The sequence below is a fragment of the Ornithorhynchus anatinus genome, chromosome 10 (genome assembly GCF_004115215.2).
Source record: "Ornithorhynchus anatinus isolate Pmale09 chromosome 10, mOrnAna1.pri.v4, whole genome shotgun sequence".
Lineage (NCBI taxonomy): Eukaryota > Metazoa > Chordata > Mammalia > Monotremata > Ornithorhynchidae > Ornithorhynchus > Ornithorhynchus anatinus.
The window spans coordinates 9,158,162-9,180,645 of NC_041737.1; the positions used below are offsets into that span (position 1 = coordinate 9,158,162).

Sequence of the window (22,484 nt, forward strand, 5' to 3'; positions counted from 1 at the left end):
TTCTCCTTTTGGGGTCGGCAATCTCATGGTGGGGATGGAGGAGCAGTGTGATCTAGCGGATAGAGCACAGACTGTGAGTCAGAAGGACCCGGGTTCTAATCTTGGCTCCTCCACTTGTCTGCTGTGGGACCATGGGACCAGTCACTTCACTTTCCTGGGCCTCAGTCCCTCATCTGTAAAATGGGAATTAAGATTGTGAGCCCCAGGTGGGACATGGACTGTGTACAACTTGATTACCTTGTATCTGCCTCAGTGCTTTAGTACAGCACCTGGCACATAGTAAGTGCTTAACCAAAGCCGTTTAAAAAAGAGTTGGGAAACATCTCTCCCAGCAGATCCCTGGGATGAATAAGGGACACTCAGCTTTGAGATGTTTGGATTTTACGAGATTCAAATTGTAGTAATTTCTTTTCTCTATGGCTGAAGCTGTCACCGACACGAAGACCTGGGCCCTGGAGAGAGAGGTTTTCCAGAATATCATGCGCAAGGCGGCCCAGGCCAGAGACGAACAGTACAGAAACTTCCTCAGAAGGTAAAAACACCATCCTCACGTAGAGAGAATCAATCAATCAATAATCAGTCATATTTTCTGAGCGCTTACTATGTGCTTAGCACTGTACTAAGAGCTTGAGAGAGTACAATACCACAAAATTAGCAGACACATTGCCTGCCCATTTATCTGCTGTGTGACTTTGGGCAAATCACTTCACTTCTCTGTGCCTCAGTTCCCTCATCTGTAAAATGGGGATGAAGACTGTGAGCCCCATGTGGGACACTCACTGTGTCCAGCCTGATTAGTTTATTTCTACCCCAGTGCTTAGTATAGTGTCTGGCATGTAGTAAACACTTAGAAAATGCCATTAAAAAAAAGTGTTGGCTTTGCTTTCTAGATATGAAATTTGAAAAGTAAAATGACATCCTTGGAAAGGTATATGACCCACACATACCTTATGCAAAGTAATGGCTCAAATATACTTTATGCATATTAATGGTTTTATTTTTACCTTTGAAGCGTCTCCTTGTTGAAGAATTTACCTGAAGATAAATTAACCAAGATCATAGACTGTTTGGAAGTGGTAAGATATTTTACAGTAAGATTAATACACCCATCCAATGCCTATTTTAAGGTCTCTGAGTCATAAGACAAATTCACAGGCACAAAGGGTTTGAGTGAAGGTTCATTCGGCTGAAGAGAGTTTTCTCATTTCAATGCACTTCACTTACCGCTCTTGTTTTTCAATCCTTCAAATCTTAACCTTTTTCATCAGTGCCTTAATTTGGTGGTGCATATATAAAGCATGGAGTTTACCCACAGAAGAGGGACTTTTTCTACTTTCCAGATGTTTATAATGAATGAAAAAATCTTTTATTGAATAAATATTACACTTTTAAAATTGTTTTTGCCGGGAGGTGAAGAAGGTTGTGACTATTTGAGTGGTGAAAAAGGAATGGAGAACTTTGTGACACACTGAAAGTGAGGATTAAAAGATAATGAAAAATTTTTTAGTACTATTTGTTAAGAACGTACTATATGCCAGGAACCGTACTAAACACTGGGGTAGATACAAGTCAATCCGGTTGGACCCATCCATGTCCCACATGAGACTCACAATCTTAATCCCCATTTTACAGATAACTGAGCGACAGAGAAGTGAAGTGATTTGCCCAAGGTCACACTGCAAACAGTGGAGGCAGGATTAGAACCCAGGTCTTCTGACTCCAACGCCTATGCTCTTTCCTCTAGACCAAGCCGTTTCCCAAGTTTTGTAGATCATCTTAGAACACCATTCGAAGCATATCATTTCTCCTCAAAATCCTCCCCATTTCTTCAAAGCTTGTCTTTTGTTGAGACAAAAGCTCCAAGCTTATGGATTTAAGGCCCTCTGCTAGGAGTCTCTCTGTCTGTCTTTCTTTTTATCTCCCATTTCTCCACTCCTAAGTTCCTTACTTCTTCAAACCTCCTTCACTGTGTCTCTTTTGGGACTCTCCTATCTCCGATCTATTGCACCCACTTGTCCTATGGCATAGAACTCTACTTTATTCATATAAATGGTTTTATTTATCCCAGATCCAGATCCCTCCCCACCTTCAGAGCCTTCCTGAAAAGCCACCTGCTCTATGAGCATTCCTCAATTCCCTTCTTGCTCTTGGTATCCCATTCCCACACCTTAGCACCCATGTGTATATGGATCTGTTTAATATTCTAACAGCCAGTCACTCAGCGACATTTATCGAGTGCTTACTGAGTACAGAGTACTGTACTAAACCCTTGGGAGAGTACAGCACAATAGAGTTGTAAGCTCCCAAAGGAGTTTATACTGTAAAAGGGGAAACGAACATTAAATAAATTTTGGCTATGTATATAAGTGCTGTGGGGCTGAGAGTGAGGTGAATATCAAATACTAAAAAGGGTACAGATCCAAATGCCCAGGTGATGTAGAAGGGAGAGAGAGTAGGGGACAAGGGGGCTTAACTGGGGAAGGCCTCTTGGAGGAGATGTGATTTTAATATTTGCATTTTGCAGTATTAAATTAAGTATTTAGGCACCTATTCTGGGCATCCACTGTGAGCAGAGTACTGTACTCTGCTCAGAGTGGACTCCCAGAATATAACTTTCATTCATTCAATAGTATTTATTGAGCGCTTACTATGTGCAGAGCACTGTACTAAGCGCTTGGGATGAACAAGTCGGCAACAGATAGAGACGGTCCCTGCCATTTGACGGGCTTACGGTCTAATCGGGGGAGACGGACGGACGAGAACAATGGCAATAAATAGAGTCAAGGGGAAGAACATCTCATAAAAACAATGGCAACTAAATAGAGTCAAGGCGATGTACAATTCATTAACAAAATAGGGTAACGAAAAATATATACAGTTGAGCGGACGAGTACGGTGCCGTGGGGATGGGAAGGAGAGGTGGAGGAGCAGAGGGAAAAGGGGAAAAAGAGGGTTAAGCTGCGGAGAGGTAAAGGGGGGATGGCAGAGGGAGAAGAGGGAGAAGAGGAGCTCAGTCTGGGAACGCCTCTTGGAGGAGGTGATTTTTAAGTAGGGTTTTGAAGAGGGAAAGAGAATCAGTTTGGCGGAGGTGAGGAGGGAGGGCGTTCCGGGACCGCGGGAGGACGTGACCCGGGGGTCGACGGCGGGATAGGCGAGACCGAGGGACGGCGAGGAGGTGGGCGGCGGAGGAGCGGAGCGTGCGGGGTGGGTGGTAGAAAGAGAGAAGGGAGGAGACGTAGGAAGGGGCGAGGTGATGGAGAGCCTCGAAGCCTAGAGTGAGGAGTTTTTGTTTGGAGTGGAGGTCGATAGGCAACCACTGGAGGTGTTTAAGAAGTGGAGTGACATGCCCAGAGCGTTTCTGCGGGAAGATGAGCCGGGCAGCGGAGTGAAGAATAGACCGGAGCGGGGCGAGAGAGGAGGAAGGGAGGTCAGAGAGAAGGCTGACACAGTAGTCTAGCCGGGATATAACGAGAGCCCGTAACAGTAACTGAACACAGTAACCATTTAGTCTAGTGCCTGCCCACTATAGGAGCATACAATAGGTGTCTAGTAATAATGATGGTATTTAAGTGTTTACTATGTGCCATGCACTGTTCTAAAGCGCTGGGGTAGATACAAAGTTATCAGGTTGTACCATGTGGGGCTCACAGTCTTAATCCCCATTTTATAGATGAGGTAACTGAAGCCCAGAGAAGTTAAATAACTTGCCGAAAGTCACAAAGCTAAGTGGTGGAGCCAGGATTCGAACCCACGACCCCTGACTCCCAAGCCCATGCTCTTTCCACTAAGCCACGCTGCTTCTAGTCTAGTACGGGCCATTGCACATGGAGGGGTCCGGTACAGTGCTCTACCACATAATATGGGCAGAGTTCAGAGCTTTGCCTACAGTAGGTACTCAGTACAGTGCTCTGAGTTATGGGGGGTGATGATGATGGCTGATGTTTTGGTTTTGTCTCCTGTGGGCCTTTCGTCTGTGGTTGGAACTTAGTTTCAAGGACGTTTTCGACACCGGATGCCCAGAGGACAGGGTGACTGACCATTCCTTTCCTAGAGACCCTGTAGACTGTAAGCTCGTCATGGGCAGGGGATGTGTCTGTTATATTATTGTGCTGTACTCTCCCGAGGGCTTAGTACAGTGTCCCGCACACAGTAAGCACGTGGTAAAGTGATTGATTGACCCCAGGGATAAGAAACACAGGGACCTAGAATTGTGAGAATCAACAGGGCCTGATGGAAAGAGTATGGGCCTGGGATCCAGAAGGACCTGGGTTCTAATCCCGGCTCCACCACTTCTGTGCTGTGTGACCATGGACAAGTCACTCTAATAATAATAATGGTGTATTTGTTAAGCGCTTACTATGTGCAAAGCACTGTTCTAAGCCCTGGGGGGGGATACAAGGTGATCAGGTTGTCCCACATGAGGCCCACACTATTAATCCCCATTTTACTGATGAGGGAACTGAGGCACAGAGAAGTGAAGTGACTTGCCCAAAGTCACACAGCTGGCAAGCGGCAGAGCCGGGATTGGAACCCATGACCTCTGACTCCCAAGCCCGGGCTCTTGCCACTGAGCCACACTGCTCTGCGCCTTGGTTACCTCATGGGTAAAATGGGGATTAAGACTGTGAGCCCCATTTCACAGACACAGGGACTGTGTCCAACCCGATTTATCTTGTACCTACCCCAGTGCTTAGTACGGTGCTTGGCGTATAATAAGCGCTTAACAAATACCATTAAAAAAGTAAAATAAAATTGCATATCCTTCTCCCCCAGGAATTCTATGACCGAGGGGACTTCATCATCCGAGAGGGGGAGGAAGGAAATACCTTTTTCGTCTTGGCCAAAGGAAAGGTAAAATGGAAAACTGCCAGCTTGACCGTAGTCTGGATTCTGTGACACTGGTTACTTCCCCAACGTGCAGGTGGGTGGGACGCCAGGTCTGGGTGAGCTGGCGGTTTTTGGGTGCCCAACTATACTGCCGTCTACTTCCTCCACACCCACACCAGCTTGGCTCAGGCCACGGGTCACTCCCTCCCCCCAGGCTCCGGTCACCCCGTTACTCTGTGGGCTGTTCTTGAGGGGGCAGCTTGACCTGCGCCCTAGTTGGGTCGGGGTTTGGGGTTTTTCTGTGTTTTCGCACCTCTCAGGTGAAAGTCACTCAGAGTATGGAAGACCACGATCAGCCGCAAGTGATTAAGGTGTTGCAGAAGGGCGATTACTTTGGGGAGAAAGCTCTCATCAGGTCAGTTTGACGTTTCGGGATTCCGGGTTCAAATGCGGGTCGGCTTTTTAACAGCCAGGTGACCACAATGTCCCGATGTGGGCGGGACACTGACGCTCTTTGGGGTGCCCTAAAATACTTCAGATGGAACCCACGAGGCCTGACCGGAACGCTTGGGCCGTGGGAGTACTCTAGACTGTGAGTTCATTGTGGGCAGGGCATGTGTCTACCGACTCATACTGTACTCTCCCAAGTGCTTAGTATAGAGCCCTGTACACAGTAATCGCTAATAAATACCAACGATTATGTACATATCTGTCATCTAATGTATATTATCTGCCTCCCACTCTAGACTAAGCTCATTGTGGGCAGGGCTTGTGTTTACCAGCTCTGTTCTATTGTACTCTCCCAAGCACTTAGTAGAGTGCTCTGCCAATATGATTGTTTGCTTGTGGAGATGGTGATGGCTGGCTAAGCTTTCTCCTCTTTCTCTTTATCCTGCTCCTCCTCTCTCTCCTCCTCCTCTTCTTTCTCCTCTTTTTTCTCCTCCTCCTCCTCCTCCTCCTTTCTTCTCCTCCTCCCTTTTCTTCCTCCTCCTTTCTCCTCCTCCTTTATCCTCTTCCTCCTCTTTCTCTTTCCTTTTTCTTCCTCTTCTCACTCCTCCTCCACTCTTTCTCCTTTTCCACCTCATCCTGCTCCTCCTCCTTCTTACCCTCTTCTGCAGCCTAGCATTTTGGAATGGGCATCTAGGAAGGAGGCACAGACGTTGATGGTTTTCACCTCTGCCCTGTGTGGTCGCCATGAACTTAAGCGGGTTATTAGAGATACAGTGGGGCAACTGAGAGGAGGGGTAGGCCCCATGGCCTTGTGGATAGAGCACAGGCCTGGGAGTCAGGAGATATGGGTTCTAATTCAGCTCCATCCCTTGCCTCCTTTATGACCTTAGGCAGATCACTTAAATTCTCAGTGCCTCAGTTTCCTCATTTGTGAAATGGGCATTAAACACATAAGACACTGTAAGTCCCAGGAGGGAAGGGGACTGTGTCCGATCCAATCATGTTGTGGCTACCCATGTGCTTAGGACAGTGCTTGGCACATAGTAAGTATTTTTCAGGGGCCATGAGAGAAGAAACATGGCCAAGTGGATAGAGCACAGGCTTGGGAGTCAGAAGGTCTCGAGTTCTAATGCTGGCTCTGCTACTTGACTGCTGTGTGACCTCGGGCAAGTCACTTCTCTGGGTCTCACCTCATCTGCAAAACGGGGGTTAAGGCTGTGATCCCCGTATGGGAGAGGGACCGTGTCATGTCCAACCTGATTTGCTTGTATCCACCCAGAAGTCTAGTACAGTATCTGGCACATAGTAAACATTTAATAAATACCACAGCTATTATTATTATTTTTGCCGCAAGGTTTTAGGTGGCCATTTGACAGGTTTTGAAGAGATTTCAAGTCTCACCCTTTAGGAATGGGAGTCCTTGCATAGGAGATTTTTTATTTTTTGTCCGTTTGTATCCTCAGCGATGATGTCCGGTCGGCTAACATCATTGCGGAAGAAAATGGTGTGGCGTGCCTGGTCATAGACCGAGAGTAAGTACCAGAGCCTCGTTTTAGCATGGGTCTGGGAGTCAGAAGGATGTAGGTTCTAACCCTGGCTCTGCCACTTTTCTGCTGTGTGACCTCGGGCAAGTCCCTTCACTTCTCTGTGCCTGTTACCTCATCTGTAAAATAAGGATTGAGACTGTGAGTCCCACATGGGACAGGGACTGTGTCCAACTCGAGTCACCTATATCCACCCCGGCGATTAGTACAGTGCCTGGCACACAATCAGGGCTTAACAAATGCCACAATTATTATTGCAGTGCCTAGGATATAGCACTTTAGAAATCCCATTATTATTATCATTGTTGTTATATCTACCCCAGTGCCAGTCACATAGTAAGGGATTAAGAAATACTATTTTTATTTGTATGTATATGTATACTATGTCATTGAAAGTATGGATTGATTTTTTTTTCAGGACATTCAGTCAGACAGTGGGCACCTTGGAGGAGCTCCAGAAGTACCTGGAAGGGTATGTAGCCGATCTGGACCGGGATGACGAGAAAAGACACGCCAAGTAAGTTGGGTCACAGTCTCCCATTCAGTCTTCCTTGTCTGTTGGCTGCTCATCTAGGAGAAAGTCAGAAATCGGAATTACGGTGTTACAGTTAATAATCTAAATAACTGTGGTATTTGTTGAGTGCTTACTATTCATTCAGTCATTCATTCAATCCTATTTACTGAGTGCTTACTGTGTGCAGAGCACTGCATTGAGTGCTGGAGTGGATACAAGATTTCCAGGTCCTACGTGGGGCTCACGGCCTAAGTAATATTAATAATAATTGTGATATTTGTTAGCGCTTGCTATGTGTCAAGCACTGTACTGAGCGCTGGAGTGGACACAAGATGGTCAGGTCCCACATGGGGCTTATAGTCTAAGTAGGAGGGAGAACAGGAATCCCCATTTTGCAGGTGAGGGAACTGAGGCACAGAGAAATGGAGTGACTTCCCCAAGGTCACACAGCAGGTATGTGGTGGAGCCAGAATTAGAACCCATCTCCTCTGGCTCCCAAGCCCGGGCTCTTTCTACCCTTCCATGCTGCTTCTCTACTGCATCGTGCTACTCTCTTCTCTACAGATTGATCATGCACTGCGGGGCTGGATTTTAGCAGCAGTGTCAGATTCAAACAAATAATTTTATCCTGACATCAGAGTTCCATGAGAGTCTAAAAATGGACTTGGTGATCATGGCATTCTGAATTCAGACAGTGTTTAAAAAACGGTTGGAATTTTCACCCGTTTTGTTTTACACCATCGAAGGCAGAATTTATCAATCACTGGTATTTATAGAGCGCTTACTGTGTGCTTGGGAGAGGGCAATGTAATAGTTGGTAGATATGTTCCGGAAGAGGCCGAGGTTGTGTGCCTTTCAGAAAACCTCCCGGAAAACAGAAGTGCAATGATCCAAACATGGCATCTTAACTGAGCCAAGTCATTGAGCTCAGCCTTTGGGTTGGAGGGAAGAAAATAAGGACAGTGGGATTCTGAAGCAGTGGGGACTAGTGGATAGAGCACAGGCCTGGGAGTCAGAGGACGTGGGTTCTAATTCTGATTCCTCCACATGTCTGCTGTGTGATCTTGGGCAAATCACTTCATTTCTCTGTGCCTTAGTTTCCTTATCGGTAACATGGGGATTAAGACTGTGAGGACCATGTCGGACAGGGAATGTGTCAAACCCAATTATCTTGTATTTACCTGGTGTTTAGAACAGTGCTTGGCCCTAATAAGCTCTTAACGAATACCCCAATTATTATTATTTTTCTGAAAATAGGCACGGCTTTTCCCAAGCAGATAGGTAGGTCCCTGTCCTTCCTTAAATATTCTACAAATTTAGTGATGGGGCGGAGGCTTGGGGGGCAAGGGGTTGTCTCTGTAGCCCTTACCCAAGGAGAGAAAAGGGAGGGTTAAGTGGAATGGGATAGGGAATTTAGGGAAACGGCGTGGCTCAGTGAAAAGAGCCTGGGCTTCGGAGTCAGAGGTCATGGGTTCGACTCCCGGCTCTGCCACTTGTCAGCTGTGTGACTGTGGGCAAGTCACTTCACTTCTCTGGGCCTCAGTTACCTCATCTGTAAAATGGGCATTAACTGTGAGCCTCACGTGGGACGACCTGATTACCCTGTATCTCCCCCAGCGCTTAGAACAGTGCTCTGCACATAGTAAGCGCTCAACAAATATCAACATTATTACTAGAAAGAGCATGGCACTGTGGGGTGAGGACAACCAAGTTCTAATCCCAGTTCTACCACTGATTTGCTGTGTGACCTTGGGTCAGTCACTTCACCTCTCTGGGCCTCAGTGTTGTAGACAGCGCTGGGTCACAGGGCTTTCAGGGTGACAGTCCCCTAACGAACGAGGGGAAGTTTCCTTCCAGGAACCCTTAACTCCGGCTCTCTTGTCCCGAACTGGGCTGTTTGTCTTTTCCACGCTCCGGGTGCTGGGAGAGGGGAGAACTTGGTGGGTGTTGACTGTGCCTGGTCAGCCCAGAGATCTCCAGAGCCGTCTGGGGAGTGACGGGGTGACCCTTGTCCCCCCGGGCCTCCGAGGATGGCGGGGTAGTCACGGCTTCTTTCTGCAGGAGGTCCATGGGAGGCTGTTCGCTGGCCCAGGCCCTGTCCCTGGAGATGATCGAGCTGAAGGAGAAAGTGGCTCACTTCTCCTCCTCGGCCCCGTTCCAGCACCTGGAGATCGTCACCACACTGGGCGTTGGTGGGTTCGGAAGAGTCGAGCTCGTAAGGGGTTTTACGTTTCAAACATTCCAGAAAAGCCTTTTGAGATTAATGCTTGCTGGGCCTCGGCCCTGGTGTAAGAATGGTCGTTCCTTTTTCTGGTATGGGTGTGTTGGGCGTGGGTGTACCCATGGTGTGTGATGCACACGTATGTGTATAAGTGGGGTGTGTGCATGTGTTTAGACTGTGAGCCTATTGTGGGGCAGGGATTGTCTCTATCTGTTGCCGAATTGTACATTCCAAGTGCTTAGTACAGTGCTCTGCACACAGTAAGCGCTCAATAAGTATGATTGAATGAATGAATGTGTGTGTGATGCACATGTACATGTATATTTGGGGGGGGGTGTGTACGTGAGTGCACTGTGGAGGAGGAGTGGGGTGTGTGCATGTGGTGTGTGTGTGTATGTAATTGGGCGTGTGCATAAATGCATGTGCTCATGTGGGATGTGTGTTATATGTGTGATTGTGTGGGGGATGTGCATAGACTGTAAGCTTGTCACTGTTAGTGACTTACTAGGACCTGGGTTCTAATCCCGGATCTGCCACTTGTCTGCTGGGTATCCTTGGGTAAGTCACTTCTCTGGGCCTCGGTTACCTCAACTGTAAAAGGGGGATTAAGACTGTGAGCCCCATGGGACTGGGTCCAGACTGATTAGCTCGTGTCTCCACAAGGATACCTAGGCATCCAGCGGAGTGCTCTGCACCGTGGGAATGTGTTGGTTTATTGCTACAATGTATTCTCCCAAGCACTTAATACAGTGCTTGGCACACGGTAAGCCCTCTGTAATTAATGATCGAATGAATACATTTATGAATGCATGTGGGACGTGAATGTATGTGACTGAATGGGTGGAAGGGTAGTGGGGTATACGCGTGTGTTGTATATGTATGAGTGTGTGTGCGTGTGAGGTATGTGATATGTGTGCACATGTAGGGATGTGCATCTATGTGTGAGTCGTGAGCGTATTTGCATGTGAGTTTGTACGTGTGTGGGAGGTGTAGTTGGGTGTATGCCTTTATGGTGTGTCTGTGTGTGCATATGTGGGATGTGTATTGGGTAATAATGATGGCATTTGTTAAACGCTTACTATGTGCAAAGCCCTGTTCTAAACGCTGGGGGGGATACAAGATGATCAGGTTGTCCCACGTGGGGCTCACAGATCTTCATCCCCATTTTACAGATGAGGTCACTGAGGCACCGAGAAGTTAAGTGACTTGCCCAAAGTCACACAGTTGACAAGCGGCAGGGCTGGGATTTGAACCTCTGACCTCTGACTTGGCAGCCTGAGTTCTTTCCATTGAGCCAACTGCATGTGTGCATTTGGGGGGGATGAGCAAGTGGAGTGTGAGGGTAGTTGGATGTGAGTGTATGCTTGTGAAGATGTAGCTGAGTGTGTGCATATCTATCTATCTATCTATCTATCTATCTATCTATCTATCTATCTATCTATCTATGAATGTGTATGTACATGCATGTCTGTACATGTGGGATGGGGCCGTGTGGGGAATATGCTTTCTATGTATGCATGTGAGGTGTAAGTGAATGTGTGTGTATATATGGAAAGTGTGTTCATGTGTGGTGTGTGTGTGTGAGTGAATGACTGTGACCATGCTATCCAATAAAGGTGTGGATTTTGGACGTTGAAAAAATATCTATTTCAGGGACTGATCTTCTATTTTTAACATTTGGGTAAATATAAGGTTTTGCATTCTTAAATGGTCAGGTTTCGTTTCTAGCTTTCATTTTAATGACCCTACCCCAGCAATGGCTTCTTGCTTGTACTGCTCCTATTCTGATCTTCGCCAATGGCTAAGTGGAAGCTCGTTGCTCTGGCGCCTTGGTGCTCTTAGCCTTCCCTGTGGGCTGGGGGGGTCCCCCAGGGAAACTGAGGAGCAGCCCAGGCTTGAGAGTCAGGGGGACCTGGGTTCTAATCCCGGATCTGCCACTTGTCTGCTGGGTATCCTTGGGTAAGTCACTTCTCTGGGCCTCGGTTACCTCAACTGTAAAAGGGGGATTAAGACTGTGAGCCCCATGGGACTGGGTCCAGACTGATTAGCTCGTGTCTCCACAAGGATACCTAGGCATCCAGCGGAGTGCTCTGCAACCCGGCTAATGGATTGGTGTGAATGTCTCTTGCAGTGAATGGGAAGGGATTTTTGCTCCCCTCGAGGGTTTGGCTCGTTGTGCGCCCGGCGGTCGAGCTGGCCTCGTCCATCCGACTAGTGTTTTCTAACCCTTAAGTAGGGGCAGAAGTCGAATTTCCTTCTCTTTTCTCTTCGAAGGTGAAGGTCAAGAATGAGAATGTTGCTTTTGCCATGAAGTGCGTGAAGAAGAAGCACATCGTGGACATGAAGCAGCAGGAGCACATCTACTCGGAAAAGCGGATTCTGGAAGAGGCGAGCTCTCCGTTTGTTGTGAAGTAAGTGGGACCGGGGCTACCAAAGGCTCCGGAAATTGATTTATTTATTAAATAGTTTTTCTTAGTGCGCACTGTGTCGGGCACTGTCCTAAGCGCTGGGGTAGTTATGAGATTAATCAGGTTGGACACAATATCCTGCTTGGGGCTCAGAGTCTTGATCCCTGTTTTATAGATGAGGGAACTGAGGGGCAGAGAAGCAAAGTGACTTGCCCGAGGTCACACGGCAGACAAGTGCCGGAGCTGGGATTAGAACCCACGCCCTCTGACTCCCAGGTCTGGGCTCTTACCACTAGGCCAGGCTGCTTCCCTGATTGATCCACTCTGAATCAGGATCCTGGTCCGTTTGCATCCAGAACTTAGAGGGATCAGGTGATCCTTCCCACTCCACTCCATGCTACACTCTGCTGCCGGATCATTTTTCTACAAAAACGTTCAGGCCGTGTTTCCCCAGTCCTCAAGAAACTCCAGTGGTTGCCCATCCACCTCCGCATCAAATTCCTCTCCATTGGCTCAAAGCGGTCCATCACCTTACCCCTTCCTACCTCTCCTTGCTACTCGTCTATTACAGCCCAGCCCGGACGCTTCGCTCTTCTAGTGCTCACCTTCCCACTGTGCCTGTCTCGCCCTGACCCCTCATCCACCTTCTGCCTCTGGCCCGGACCACCCCCCATCCTCTAATCTGACAATGACTCTCCCCCACTTCAGAGCCTTATTGAGCCTCCTCTCCTCTTCTCTCACGCCCTTCTGCGTCTCCCTGACTTGCTCCCTATACTCACCCTATCCATCCCAGCCCCACAGCACTTATGCCCATACCTGTAATATATTAATTTATATTAATGTCTCTCCCTCTAGACTGTAAACTCGTGGTGGAGAGGGAATGTGTCTATTATTGTATCGTACTGTTCCCAGGGCTTAGTACAGTGCTGTGCACACGGTAAGTGCTCAGTAAATATGATTGATTCAGGCCAGGACCCCCAAAGCAAGCCTGTCTTGGCTGAATTGGGACTCCTGGACCCCTGAATCAGGCAGTTCTAATGTTCCCGTTGGCCTCTGTCTCCCCAGATTGTATCGGACCTTCAAGGACAATAAGTACGTGTACATGCTTCTGGAAGCCTGCTTGGGTGGAGAGCTTTGGAGTATCCTCAGGGACAGGTATCATTAAATAGCCAATAAACAGCAGCTGGCCTCATTAAGGTATTTGTTGAGCGCTAATTATGTGCCAAGCACTATCCTAAGCGCTGGGGTAGTAAATCAGATTGGACCCAGTCCTTATCCCAAATGGGGCTCACAGTCTTAATCTACATTTTACAGGTGAAGGAACTGAGGCACAGAGAAATGATGTTCCGCCACTTGTCTGCTGTGTGGCCTTGGGCAAATCCCTTCACTTCCCTCTGCCTCAGTTCCCTCATCTGTAAAATGCGGATTAATACCGTGAGCCCCACGCAGGACAGGGACTATGTCCATCCCGATTTGCTCGTGTCCACCCCAGTGCTTAGTACAGTGCCTGGCCCATAGTAAGCGCTTAACAAATGCCACTATGATTACTATTATTATTATTAGTCTGAGGATTCATACCCAGCCGAGACCATCAATTCTCTGTGGGCAAGGAACGTGTCTGCTTATTGTTGTACTCTCCCAAGGGCTTAGTACAGTGCTCTGCACACTAGGCGCTCAATCGATACGCTCGAACGACTGAATGGATGAAAACCTTTTGCCTTTGCAGAGGTAGCTTTGATGAACCCACCTCCAAGTTCTGTGTCGCCTGCGTGACAGAGGCGTTGGATTATCTGCATCAGATGGGAGTTATCTACAGGGATCTGAAACCAGAGAATTTGATTTTGGACAGCGCGGGGTATCTGAAGTTGGTAAGGTGAACACGGTCCCCTGGGTGAAGCCAGATCAAGGGTGGTGATAGTAAGTAGTCGTGTTTGTTGGGTGCCTGCTTCATTCATTCATTCACTCGTATTTATTGAGCGCTTACTGTGTAGAGAGCACTGTATGAAGCAGTTGGGAGAGGACACTAAAACAACAGACACATTCCCTGCCCACAAGGAGCTCACAGTCTAGAGGGGCCCACTTGGTGCGGTGCACTGTACTAGATGCTTGGGAGGTGCAGAATAACAAAGCGACAGTCAGTCAGTCAATCGTATTTATTGAGCGCTTACCGTGTGCAGGACACTGTACGAAGCGCTCGAGGACAGTATAACAATATAACAGACACATTCTCTTGCCCACAACGAGCTGGAGCGTTGAGTGACACCTCCATTCGTTCATTCAATCATATTTATTGAGCACTTTCTGTGTGCGAAGTACTGCACTAAGTGCTTGGGAGAGTACAATAGAAAAGCAGACACATTTCCTGCCCACAATGAGCTCACAATGTTCCTTGCATACGCGGGGATCGTATCTACCTACTCTACTGTACTCTCTCAAGTATTTAATCATAGCTCAGCACAGAATAAGTGCTCAACAGACATCATCAATCGATTGCTGTATACTGATTCTATTATTCTCCCAAGCATTTCGGTACAGTGCCGTGCTTGTTTTAAGTACCCAGTGAATGCTGTTGATTTCTTGATTCACTGAGAGCCTTTCCCAGGCCTAGCCTTCATATTGCTTCCATGAAGAGCAGCGTGGCTTAATGGAGCACTGGCCTGGAAGTCTGAGGACCTGTGTTCTAATCCTGACACCGCCACTTGTCTGCTGTATGGCCTCGAGCAGAGTCACTTAACTTTTCTGTGCCTCAGGTCCTCCACCTGTAAAATGAGGATTAAAAATGTGAGCCCTATGTGGTTCAGGGACTGATTCCCTTTTATCCACCCCAGCACTTAGTACAATGCCTGGCACATAGTAAACACTTAACAAATACCATTATTTGCCAAAAAGATCCTTTCCGGTCAGTCGTACTTTCCTTGGGGTGACTCTCTTTCCTTTCTAAATGGCTCCTTTTCCAACAGCTGCCAGCCTCTGGGCAGTGTCCGCCTCTCTTCTACCCTCCACGCTAGCTCATTGGCTTTGGTTTTTGTTTCTACCTAGAAGCCTCTGGGAAACCTGAGAGTGTGTTGGAAAGCCAGGCCAAAACTGCAATTCGGGTCTCGGTCCAGTTTCCTCACAAGGTGGCAGCAAAGCCTCTGCTTGCAATTCTACCAGTCTCTTAAAAAATCAAAGAAAATAAAGCGCTCTTCCGGGCTTTTGAGTCAGCAGAGAGCCCTCCTTCCTCAGAAATAATAATAAAGATCATAACGCCAATAATAATAAAGATAAAAATCGTTGCCCGTAAGTGCTTACTATAGGCCAGGCAGTGTACTAAGCGCTGTGGTAGACCAAGCTAATCAGGTTGGATACTGTCCCTGTCCCACATAGGGCTCACTGTCTTAATCCCCATTTTACAGATGAGGGAACTGAGGCTCAGAGACTTGCCCAACGCCCAGTTTTAAATGAAAAGAGGAGCAGTGTGCCCAGGCTTGGGAGTTCATTCAATAGTATTTACTGAGCGCTTACTATGGGCAGAGCACTGTACTAAGCGCTTGGAATGTACAAATTGGCAACAGATAGAGACAGTCCCTGCCCAGTGATGGGTTTACAGTCTAATCAGAGGACCTGGGGATTAGAAACCCCACTCCGCCACTTGTCTGCTGTGCGACTTTGGGCAAGTCACTTTACTTTTCCCTGCTTCTGTTCTCTCATCTGCAAAATGCGGAGTCAATATCCATTCTCTCTCCTACTTAGACTCTAAGTCCCATGTGGGACCTGATTATCTTGTATCTTCCGCAGCATTTAGTACAGTGCTTGGCACATAGTAAGCAGCTTAGCAAATACCACAGTTATTATTATTACCGTCAGGACAAACTTGAGGAGGGTCAATTCAGAATGAATGTAAGGAAACACTACGTCACCCACCAAGTAGGGAATAGAGAGAAGTTAAGGAGGCTGATTTGTCTGTAGTATATTCAGTGCACACTATTTCTACCACAGCAAAAACAATGATGGGATGTAGTAAACGACAATTCCACGTTTGTCTTGCACACCTCCTTTAATGATTTTAGAAATTTCAATCATGTCCCATCTCAGCCTCGGTTTCTCAAGTTGCAAGAGCCCTGACCATTCCATCCTCAGGTTAAGCAGTCAGTCAGTGGTATTTATTGGGCACCTACTGGGCAGAGAGCACTGACTTAAGACTTGGGTGAGTAAAGTACAATAGAGTTGGTCAACACAATCTCAGGCAACGTGGCTCAGTGGCGAGAACATGGACTTGGGAGTCAGAAGACATGGGTTCTAATCCCGGCTCTGCCACTTTTCTGCTGTGTGACCTTGGGCAAGCCACTTAGCTTCTCTGTGCCTCAGCTGCCTCATCTGTAAAATGGGGATTAAGGCTGTGAGCCCCACAAGGGACAACCTGATTACCTTTTAACTACCTCAGTGCTGAGAACAGTGCTTCTATTGTTAATAATAGAATAATAATTACTAATTATTATTATTAAGGAGCTTACATTCTGAGTGGAAGGCAGACATTAAAATAAAATTACAAAGAGGGGAAGCCGCAGAGTATAAGGAGATATACATAAGTGCTGTGGGGCTGGGAGGGGGGCATTGGAATCGGAGTGTTTAAGGAGTAAAGCATGGCCTAGCGGCAAGAGCAGGGGCTTGGGAGTCAGAGGACGTGGGTTCTAATCCCAGCTCCTCCACTTGTCTTCTGTGTCATGTTGGGAAAGTCGCATCACTTCTGTGTGCCTCAGTTACCTCACCTGTAAAATGGTGATTAAGACTGTGAGCCCAATGTGGGTCAGGGTCTGGATCCAACCTGACTAGCTTGTATCTAGCCCAGTGCTTAGAACAATGTCTGGCACATAGTAAGCACTTACCAAATACCATTATTATTATTATAATTATCATTACAGACCCAAGTGTATAACAAAGCAGAAGGGAAGGCAAGTAGGGTGGAGAAGCAGTGGAGCCTATAGAAAATAGCTCAGTGGGGAAGGAAATTTTTTTGGACAGAAACAGAGCACATTCTCTCCTCACAGTGGCAAATGTGTCTGTTTATTGTTATATTGTACTCTTCCAACTGCGTAGTACAGTGCTCTGCACACAGTAAGCGCTCAAAAAATGATTAATTGATCTGGAAGATGGAGCCCCTCTAGACGGTAAATTCGTTAAGGGCTGGGAAAGTGTCTGCTGTCTCCCCTGCTAGAGTGTATGCTCGTTGTGGGCAGGGAATATGTCTGTTATTTTATTGTATTCTCCCTAGTGCTTAGTACGGAGCTCTACACTCAGTAAGCACTAAATATATACGGTTGACTTACTGACTATTGTACTCTCTCAAACACTTAGTACAGTGCTCTGCACATAGTAAGCACTTAATACCATGGATTGATCAATTGTTCTCTGTGACTGTGTGGGTCTGGGGCATAAGGGATCTCTCTAAACCACCCACCCGTTCCTCGGCAGGTGGATTTTGGATTTGCCAAGAAGATCGGATCTGGACAAAAAACATGGACATTCTGTGGGACTCCCGAATACGTGGCTCCTGAGGTGATCCTCAACAAAGGCCACGACTGCAGTGTGGACTTCTGGTCCCTGGGCGTCCTGGTGTATGAACTTCTCGCTGGCAAGTAAGGACCTGCCGCTGGCTACGGGCTGACAGGGACTGGGAGGAGAGTAATACTGTAACAGTAATAATAATAATAATGATAATAATGTGGTGTTAAGCACTTACTCTGTGCCAGGCACTGTACTAAGCACTGGGGTGAATACAAGCAAATCAGGACAATCACAGTCCCTGTCCCACATGGGGAATCAAGGTTTTAGCAGGGATCTTGTCTGTTTCTTGTTCCATTGCACTCTCCCAAGCACTTGGTATGGCCCTCTGCACACAGTAAGCACTCAATAAATACGATCAACTGACTGATTAAACCCCATTTTACAGATGAGGTAACTGAGGCATAGAGGTCCTGTGACTTGCCCAGAGTCACACAGCAGACAAGTGGTGGAGCCAGGATTAGGAACCAGGTCCTTCTGACTCCCAGGCCTGTATGCTCTCCATTAGGCCACCCTGAATGAAATGGTGCAGACAAGAAGAGCTGACAGGTGGCCAACTCCTGCTGTCCTTGGCCAACTGTCCCCTCTAGACTGTAATAATAATAACTGTGGCAGTTGTTAAGCGCTTACTATGTGCCAGGCACTGTACTAAGTGCTGGGATGGATACAAGCAAATCGGGTTGGATACAGTCTCTGTCCCATGGGGGGCTCACAGTCTCAATGCCCATTTTACAGGTGAGGTAACTGAGGCCCAGAGAAGTGGCTTACCCAAGGCCACACAGCAGACAAGGGGCGGAACCGGGATTAAAACCCATGACCTTCCGACTCTCAGGCCAGGGCTCTATCCACAACGCTATGTGGCTTCTCTTTGTAAGCTCATTGTGGGCAGGAATGTGTCTGTTTGTTGTTATACTGTACTCTCCCAAGCGCTTAGTACAGTACTCTGCACACGATAAGCACTCAATAAATACGATTGATTTATTGGCTGATCTCCCTGCCGTCTCCTCGGTTGGCAGCAGACTTCGCTGAGGTAGGTTGAACCAGACGTTCATTCATTCAGTTGTATTTATTGAGCGCTTACCATATGCAAAGCACTGTACCGAGCACTTGGGAGTGTACAATTCAAAACAGATCTATTCCCTGACCACAGTGACCTCAAAGGCGTATTGGTCTTTCATTTATTCATTCAGTGGTATTTATTGAGTGCTTACCTTGTTCTTTTCTTTCCCACACACCGCTAGCACAAGCATGATACCCCCATCTGCGTCTCCTCTCTGCCCTTACAATATAACAGAGTTGTTAAAAACGTTCTCTGCCCACAAGGGGAGGCAGACATTAATATGAATAAATAAATGACCAATATTATTATTCATCATATATATTGAGTGTTTACTGTGTGCAAAGCACTGTACTAAGTGCTTGGGAGAGTATATAAGTGCTGTGGGGCTGAGGGAGAGGTGAATACAGGGTGCAAATCTAAGGGCAAGAGTGACAGACGGGAGAGGGAGAAGAGGAAATGAGGGCTTAATCAGGGAAGGCCTCTTGGAGGAGATGTGCTTTTAATAAGGTTTTAAAAGTGGGGAGAGTGATCATCTGCTGGCTATGAAGAGGGAGGGTGCTCCAGTCCAGAGGCGGGATGTGGGCGAGAGGTCGGCAGTGAGATAGACGAAATGGAGGTACGGTGAGTAGGTTGGCATTAGAGGAGCAAAGTGTGTGGGCTACGTTGGAGTAGGAAATCAGGGGGTAAGGTAAGAGGGGGCAAGGTGATCGAGTACTTTAAAGCTGACAGTAAGGAGTTTCTGTTTAAAGTGGAGGTGGATGGGCAACCACTGGAGGGTCTCAAGGAACGGGGGAACATGGACTGAAAGGTTTAGTAGAAAAATAATCTGGACAGCAGAGTGAAGAATAGACGAGTGGGGAGAGTCAGGAGGCAGGGAGGTCAGCGAGGAGGCTGATGCACTAATCAAGGCATTATTATTATATATCATGCCGAGATTTCCCTTCCTCGGTTAGCAGGCTGCCAAAGAGCTGTGGAATAAGCCCCCTTGTTCATCCGTCTCTTCTCTCAAGGAAGAGAAGCAGCATGGTCTAGTGAATAAAGCGCGGGCTGGAAGTCAGTGGACCTGGGTTTTAATCCCAGCTCTGCCACTTGTCTGCTATGTGACCTCGGGCAAGTCACTTCACTTTTCCGTGCCTCAGTTACTTCATCTATAAAATGGAGATTAAGATTGTGAGCCCTATGTGGGACATGGACTGTGACCAACTTGATTAGCTTGTATCTACCCCAGGATTTAGGACAGTGCCTGGCACATAGTAAGAGCTTAACAAATACTTAAAAAAAAACAAACAACAAACCCCCTAGCATCACTTCTCCCTTGAGCAGCCCCAGCTAGCATCCGGTATGGGTGGTATCCTCATCCCTGGGAGAAGGGGGCCGGGGGGGGGTCCTGATTCCCACTCGTGCCCTTATCCTGCCGCTTTCTGAACGTGTCCTGTCTTGGATGTCTTCCCAGCCCCCCATTCTGTGGGACTGACCAGATGATGACCTACAATTTGATTCTCAAAGGGATCGAAAAAATGGATTTTCCTAAAAATATTAGCCGTCGCTCGGAAGATTTGATCCGCAGGCTTTGCAAGTAAGAGGTCGCGGGGTGGGACGGTGAACCGGGTCTTGGCATCAAACGGATGGTTCGGGGGTCCGGCTTGCCCCGGTGCCCAGTTGGTGACGGAGGAGAGGGAAGGTCGCGACCTCGGGAATGCTGAGCTGCAGGTTGGCACAGGCCACCCAACTGGGGCCAGGGCGCCTGCCTGTACCCGCTTTGCCACCTCAGCCTAACACGGTGAATGAAGCCTACTCTCACAGCCTCACAGTCCCTCCCTGGACCCACAAAATGAGCTTAAACCCTAGCTGCCAAGTGCCTAAACCTCTTACTTCCCCCTGCTCAGTCTGGGCAGGCTCCCACCCCAGCTCACCTCTCGTTGCCCCCATGGAATCTCAGAAAGCACTTAACGTGAGCAGCGGGAGGTGAAAATGACCCTTGTGTGTGAACTGTTCTGTGTTTTCTAGACAGAGCCCCACAGAAAGGCTGGGGAACCTGAAGAATGGAATTTCCGGCATTAAAAAGCACAGGTATCAGTCCTTTTTCTCTTTGTCCCTCCCTCTCTGTCTTTCTCTCCCTAGAAAAGTCAAGATTTGGGGAAATTTGGATAAATACACCTCAGCTCACCCTGAGCCTTCAATGCATGGGTCAAAGGTTACTTTGTGGCCTCCGGGGATTTCCTACTGGTTCTTATCTCTGCTGCTGGTAGAGGGCAATAGTTGTGAGGGTCAGAGACTGACGCTTAATTCTGCCATGATGCTATGTCCTCTAGACTCTAAGCTCCTTATGGACAGGAAATGTCTGTTTATTGTTCTATTGTACTCTCCCAGTCGCTTAGTATAGTGCTCTGCACACAGTAAGTGTTCAATAAATACAATTGAATGAATGAATGAATGAAAAGTGGAAACTTGGATGCTGGAGGAAAGGAAGCTAACAGTGGAATCTTGCTTTTTCAGGTGGCTGAATAGTTTTAACTGGGAAGGACTCAAGGCAAGGAGCCTTCGGTCGCCTTTGAAGAGGGAGGTAGGTTTTGTGCCCCCGACCCCGAACCCCGAGCTAGGAAGCAGCCTCCTCTCTGCAGCCTCTGGTTGCTTACCCAAGGGCCACGCACACACATCCTTGGAGTCCTTGGGGCAGGGAAAGAAATTTTCCTGGATTGGACACTATTCTCTCTGTCCAGGTCCCCTAGAGAAGCATCTCCACCATCAATTAATGCTACTACTAATAATAATTATAGTACTTGTTAAGCATTTACTATGTGCAAAGCACTTTTCTAAGTGCTGGAGTAGATACAAGGTAATCAGGTTGGACACCATCCCTGTCCCATATGGGGCTCACACTCTTAATCCCCATTTTACAGATGAGGTAATTGAGGCACAGAGAAGTGAAGTGATTTGCCCAAGATCACCCAGCAGATATGGGCCAGAGCTGGGATTGGAACCCACATCGTCTTATTCCCAAGCCTGTGCTCTTTCCACTAGGCCACGTTGTTTAGCATGGTGCCTGGCACATAGTAAATGCTCAGCAAGTACCCATCATTATTATTATTATTATTATTATTATTATTATACATTGAGGGATGTGGGGGAGGTGAGTTCTGGGGGAGGTGGGTCCTGGGGTGGGGCCAGGGAGAAGCACTGGATACCCTTCATCGCTCCCAACCCTGAGCACGTGCAGGCCATGGAGTGGGATGTGGATCGGGCCATCAGCGTTTCTGTGCCGTGATTGCATCGCTCTGTGCTAGCTCAGCGGACCCACGGATCACAGCTACTTCGACAGCTACCCTCCTGACAAGGGCACTCCTCCCGATGAACTTTCCGGCTGGGATCGTGACTTCTGAGGGAACAAGGCATGCCCCGTCCTCCGGTTCCCCGAGGAGGAGGAGGGGAGGGCAGACCAGATGTGCCCTGAAAGGATCTGTGGACCCGTGGACCTGTTCCACCCATGACAGCCCCCGGCAAAGCCTTCTGGTCTTGGAAGGAGGGAGAGATGGTGAAACTGGAAGGCCGTGAGGAAACCCTTCCCTAGGCCTGGTAGAACTGCGGACTCCACCGGACAGTCCACCTCAGCCTTTAGGCGTCTCAATCATATTTATGGAGCGCTTACTGTGTGCAGAGCACTGTACTAAGCACTTGGGAGAGTACGATATTCAGAAGGAATGTGGCTTAGTGGATGGAGCATGGGTCTGGGAGTCAGAAGGACCTGGGTTCTAATCCCGGCCCCACCACGTGTCTTCTGGGTGACCTTGGGCAAATCTCTTCACTTCTCTGGGCTTCAGTTACCTCAACTGTAAAAAAAAATGGGGAGTAAGATAGTCTCAATCCCTATTTTATAGATGAGGTAACTGAGACCCAGAGCAGTAAAGTGACTTTCCCAAGG

General features: G+C 47.8%; 1 protein-coding gene across 3 annotated transcripts in view; it reads left to right on the forward strand.

Annotated features, from left to right (window-relative positions):
* Window positions 1–22,254, forward strand: part of PRKG2 (protein kinase cGMP-dependent 2) — a 42,838-nt gene extending 20,584 nt beyond the window's left edge. For 2 of the 3 annotated variants that reach the window (XM_029072961.2, XM_029072962.2), the window contains 15 exons: window positions 427–532; window positions 1,013–1,076; window positions 4,774–4,851; window positions 5,148–5,242; window positions 6,741–6,809; window positions 7,240–7,338; window positions 9,397–9,550; window positions 11,831–11,967; window positions 13,030–13,119; window positions 13,691–13,832; window positions 17,416–17,579; window positions 20,019–20,141; window positions 20,573–20,635; window positions 21,062–21,128; window positions 21,850–22,254. In XM_029072961.2, the coding sequence (XP_028928794.1) occupies window positions 427–532; window positions 1,013–1,076; window positions 4,774–4,851; window positions 5,148–5,242; window positions 6,741–6,809; window positions 7,240–7,338; window positions 9,397–9,550; window positions 11,831–11,967; window positions 13,030–13,119; window positions 13,691–13,832; window positions 17,416–17,579; window positions 20,019–20,141; window positions 20,573–20,635; window positions 21,062–21,128; window positions 21,850–21,945 (1,547 nt within the window). In that variant the 3' untranslated portion in view covers window positions 21,946–22,254. Of the gene's footprint in view, window positions 1–426; window positions 533–1,012; window positions 1,077–4,773; window positions 4,852–5,147; window positions 5,243–6,740; window positions 6,810–7,239; window positions 7,339–9,396; window positions 9,551–11,830; window positions 11,968–13,029; window positions 13,120–13,690; window positions 13,833–17,415; window positions 17,580–20,018; window positions 20,142–20,572; window positions 20,636–21,061; window positions 21,129–21,849 lie in introns of those variants that run through there. The other variant, XM_029072965.1, reaches the window with a different exon arrangement.
* Window positions 22,255–22,484: the final 230 nt, after the last annotated feature.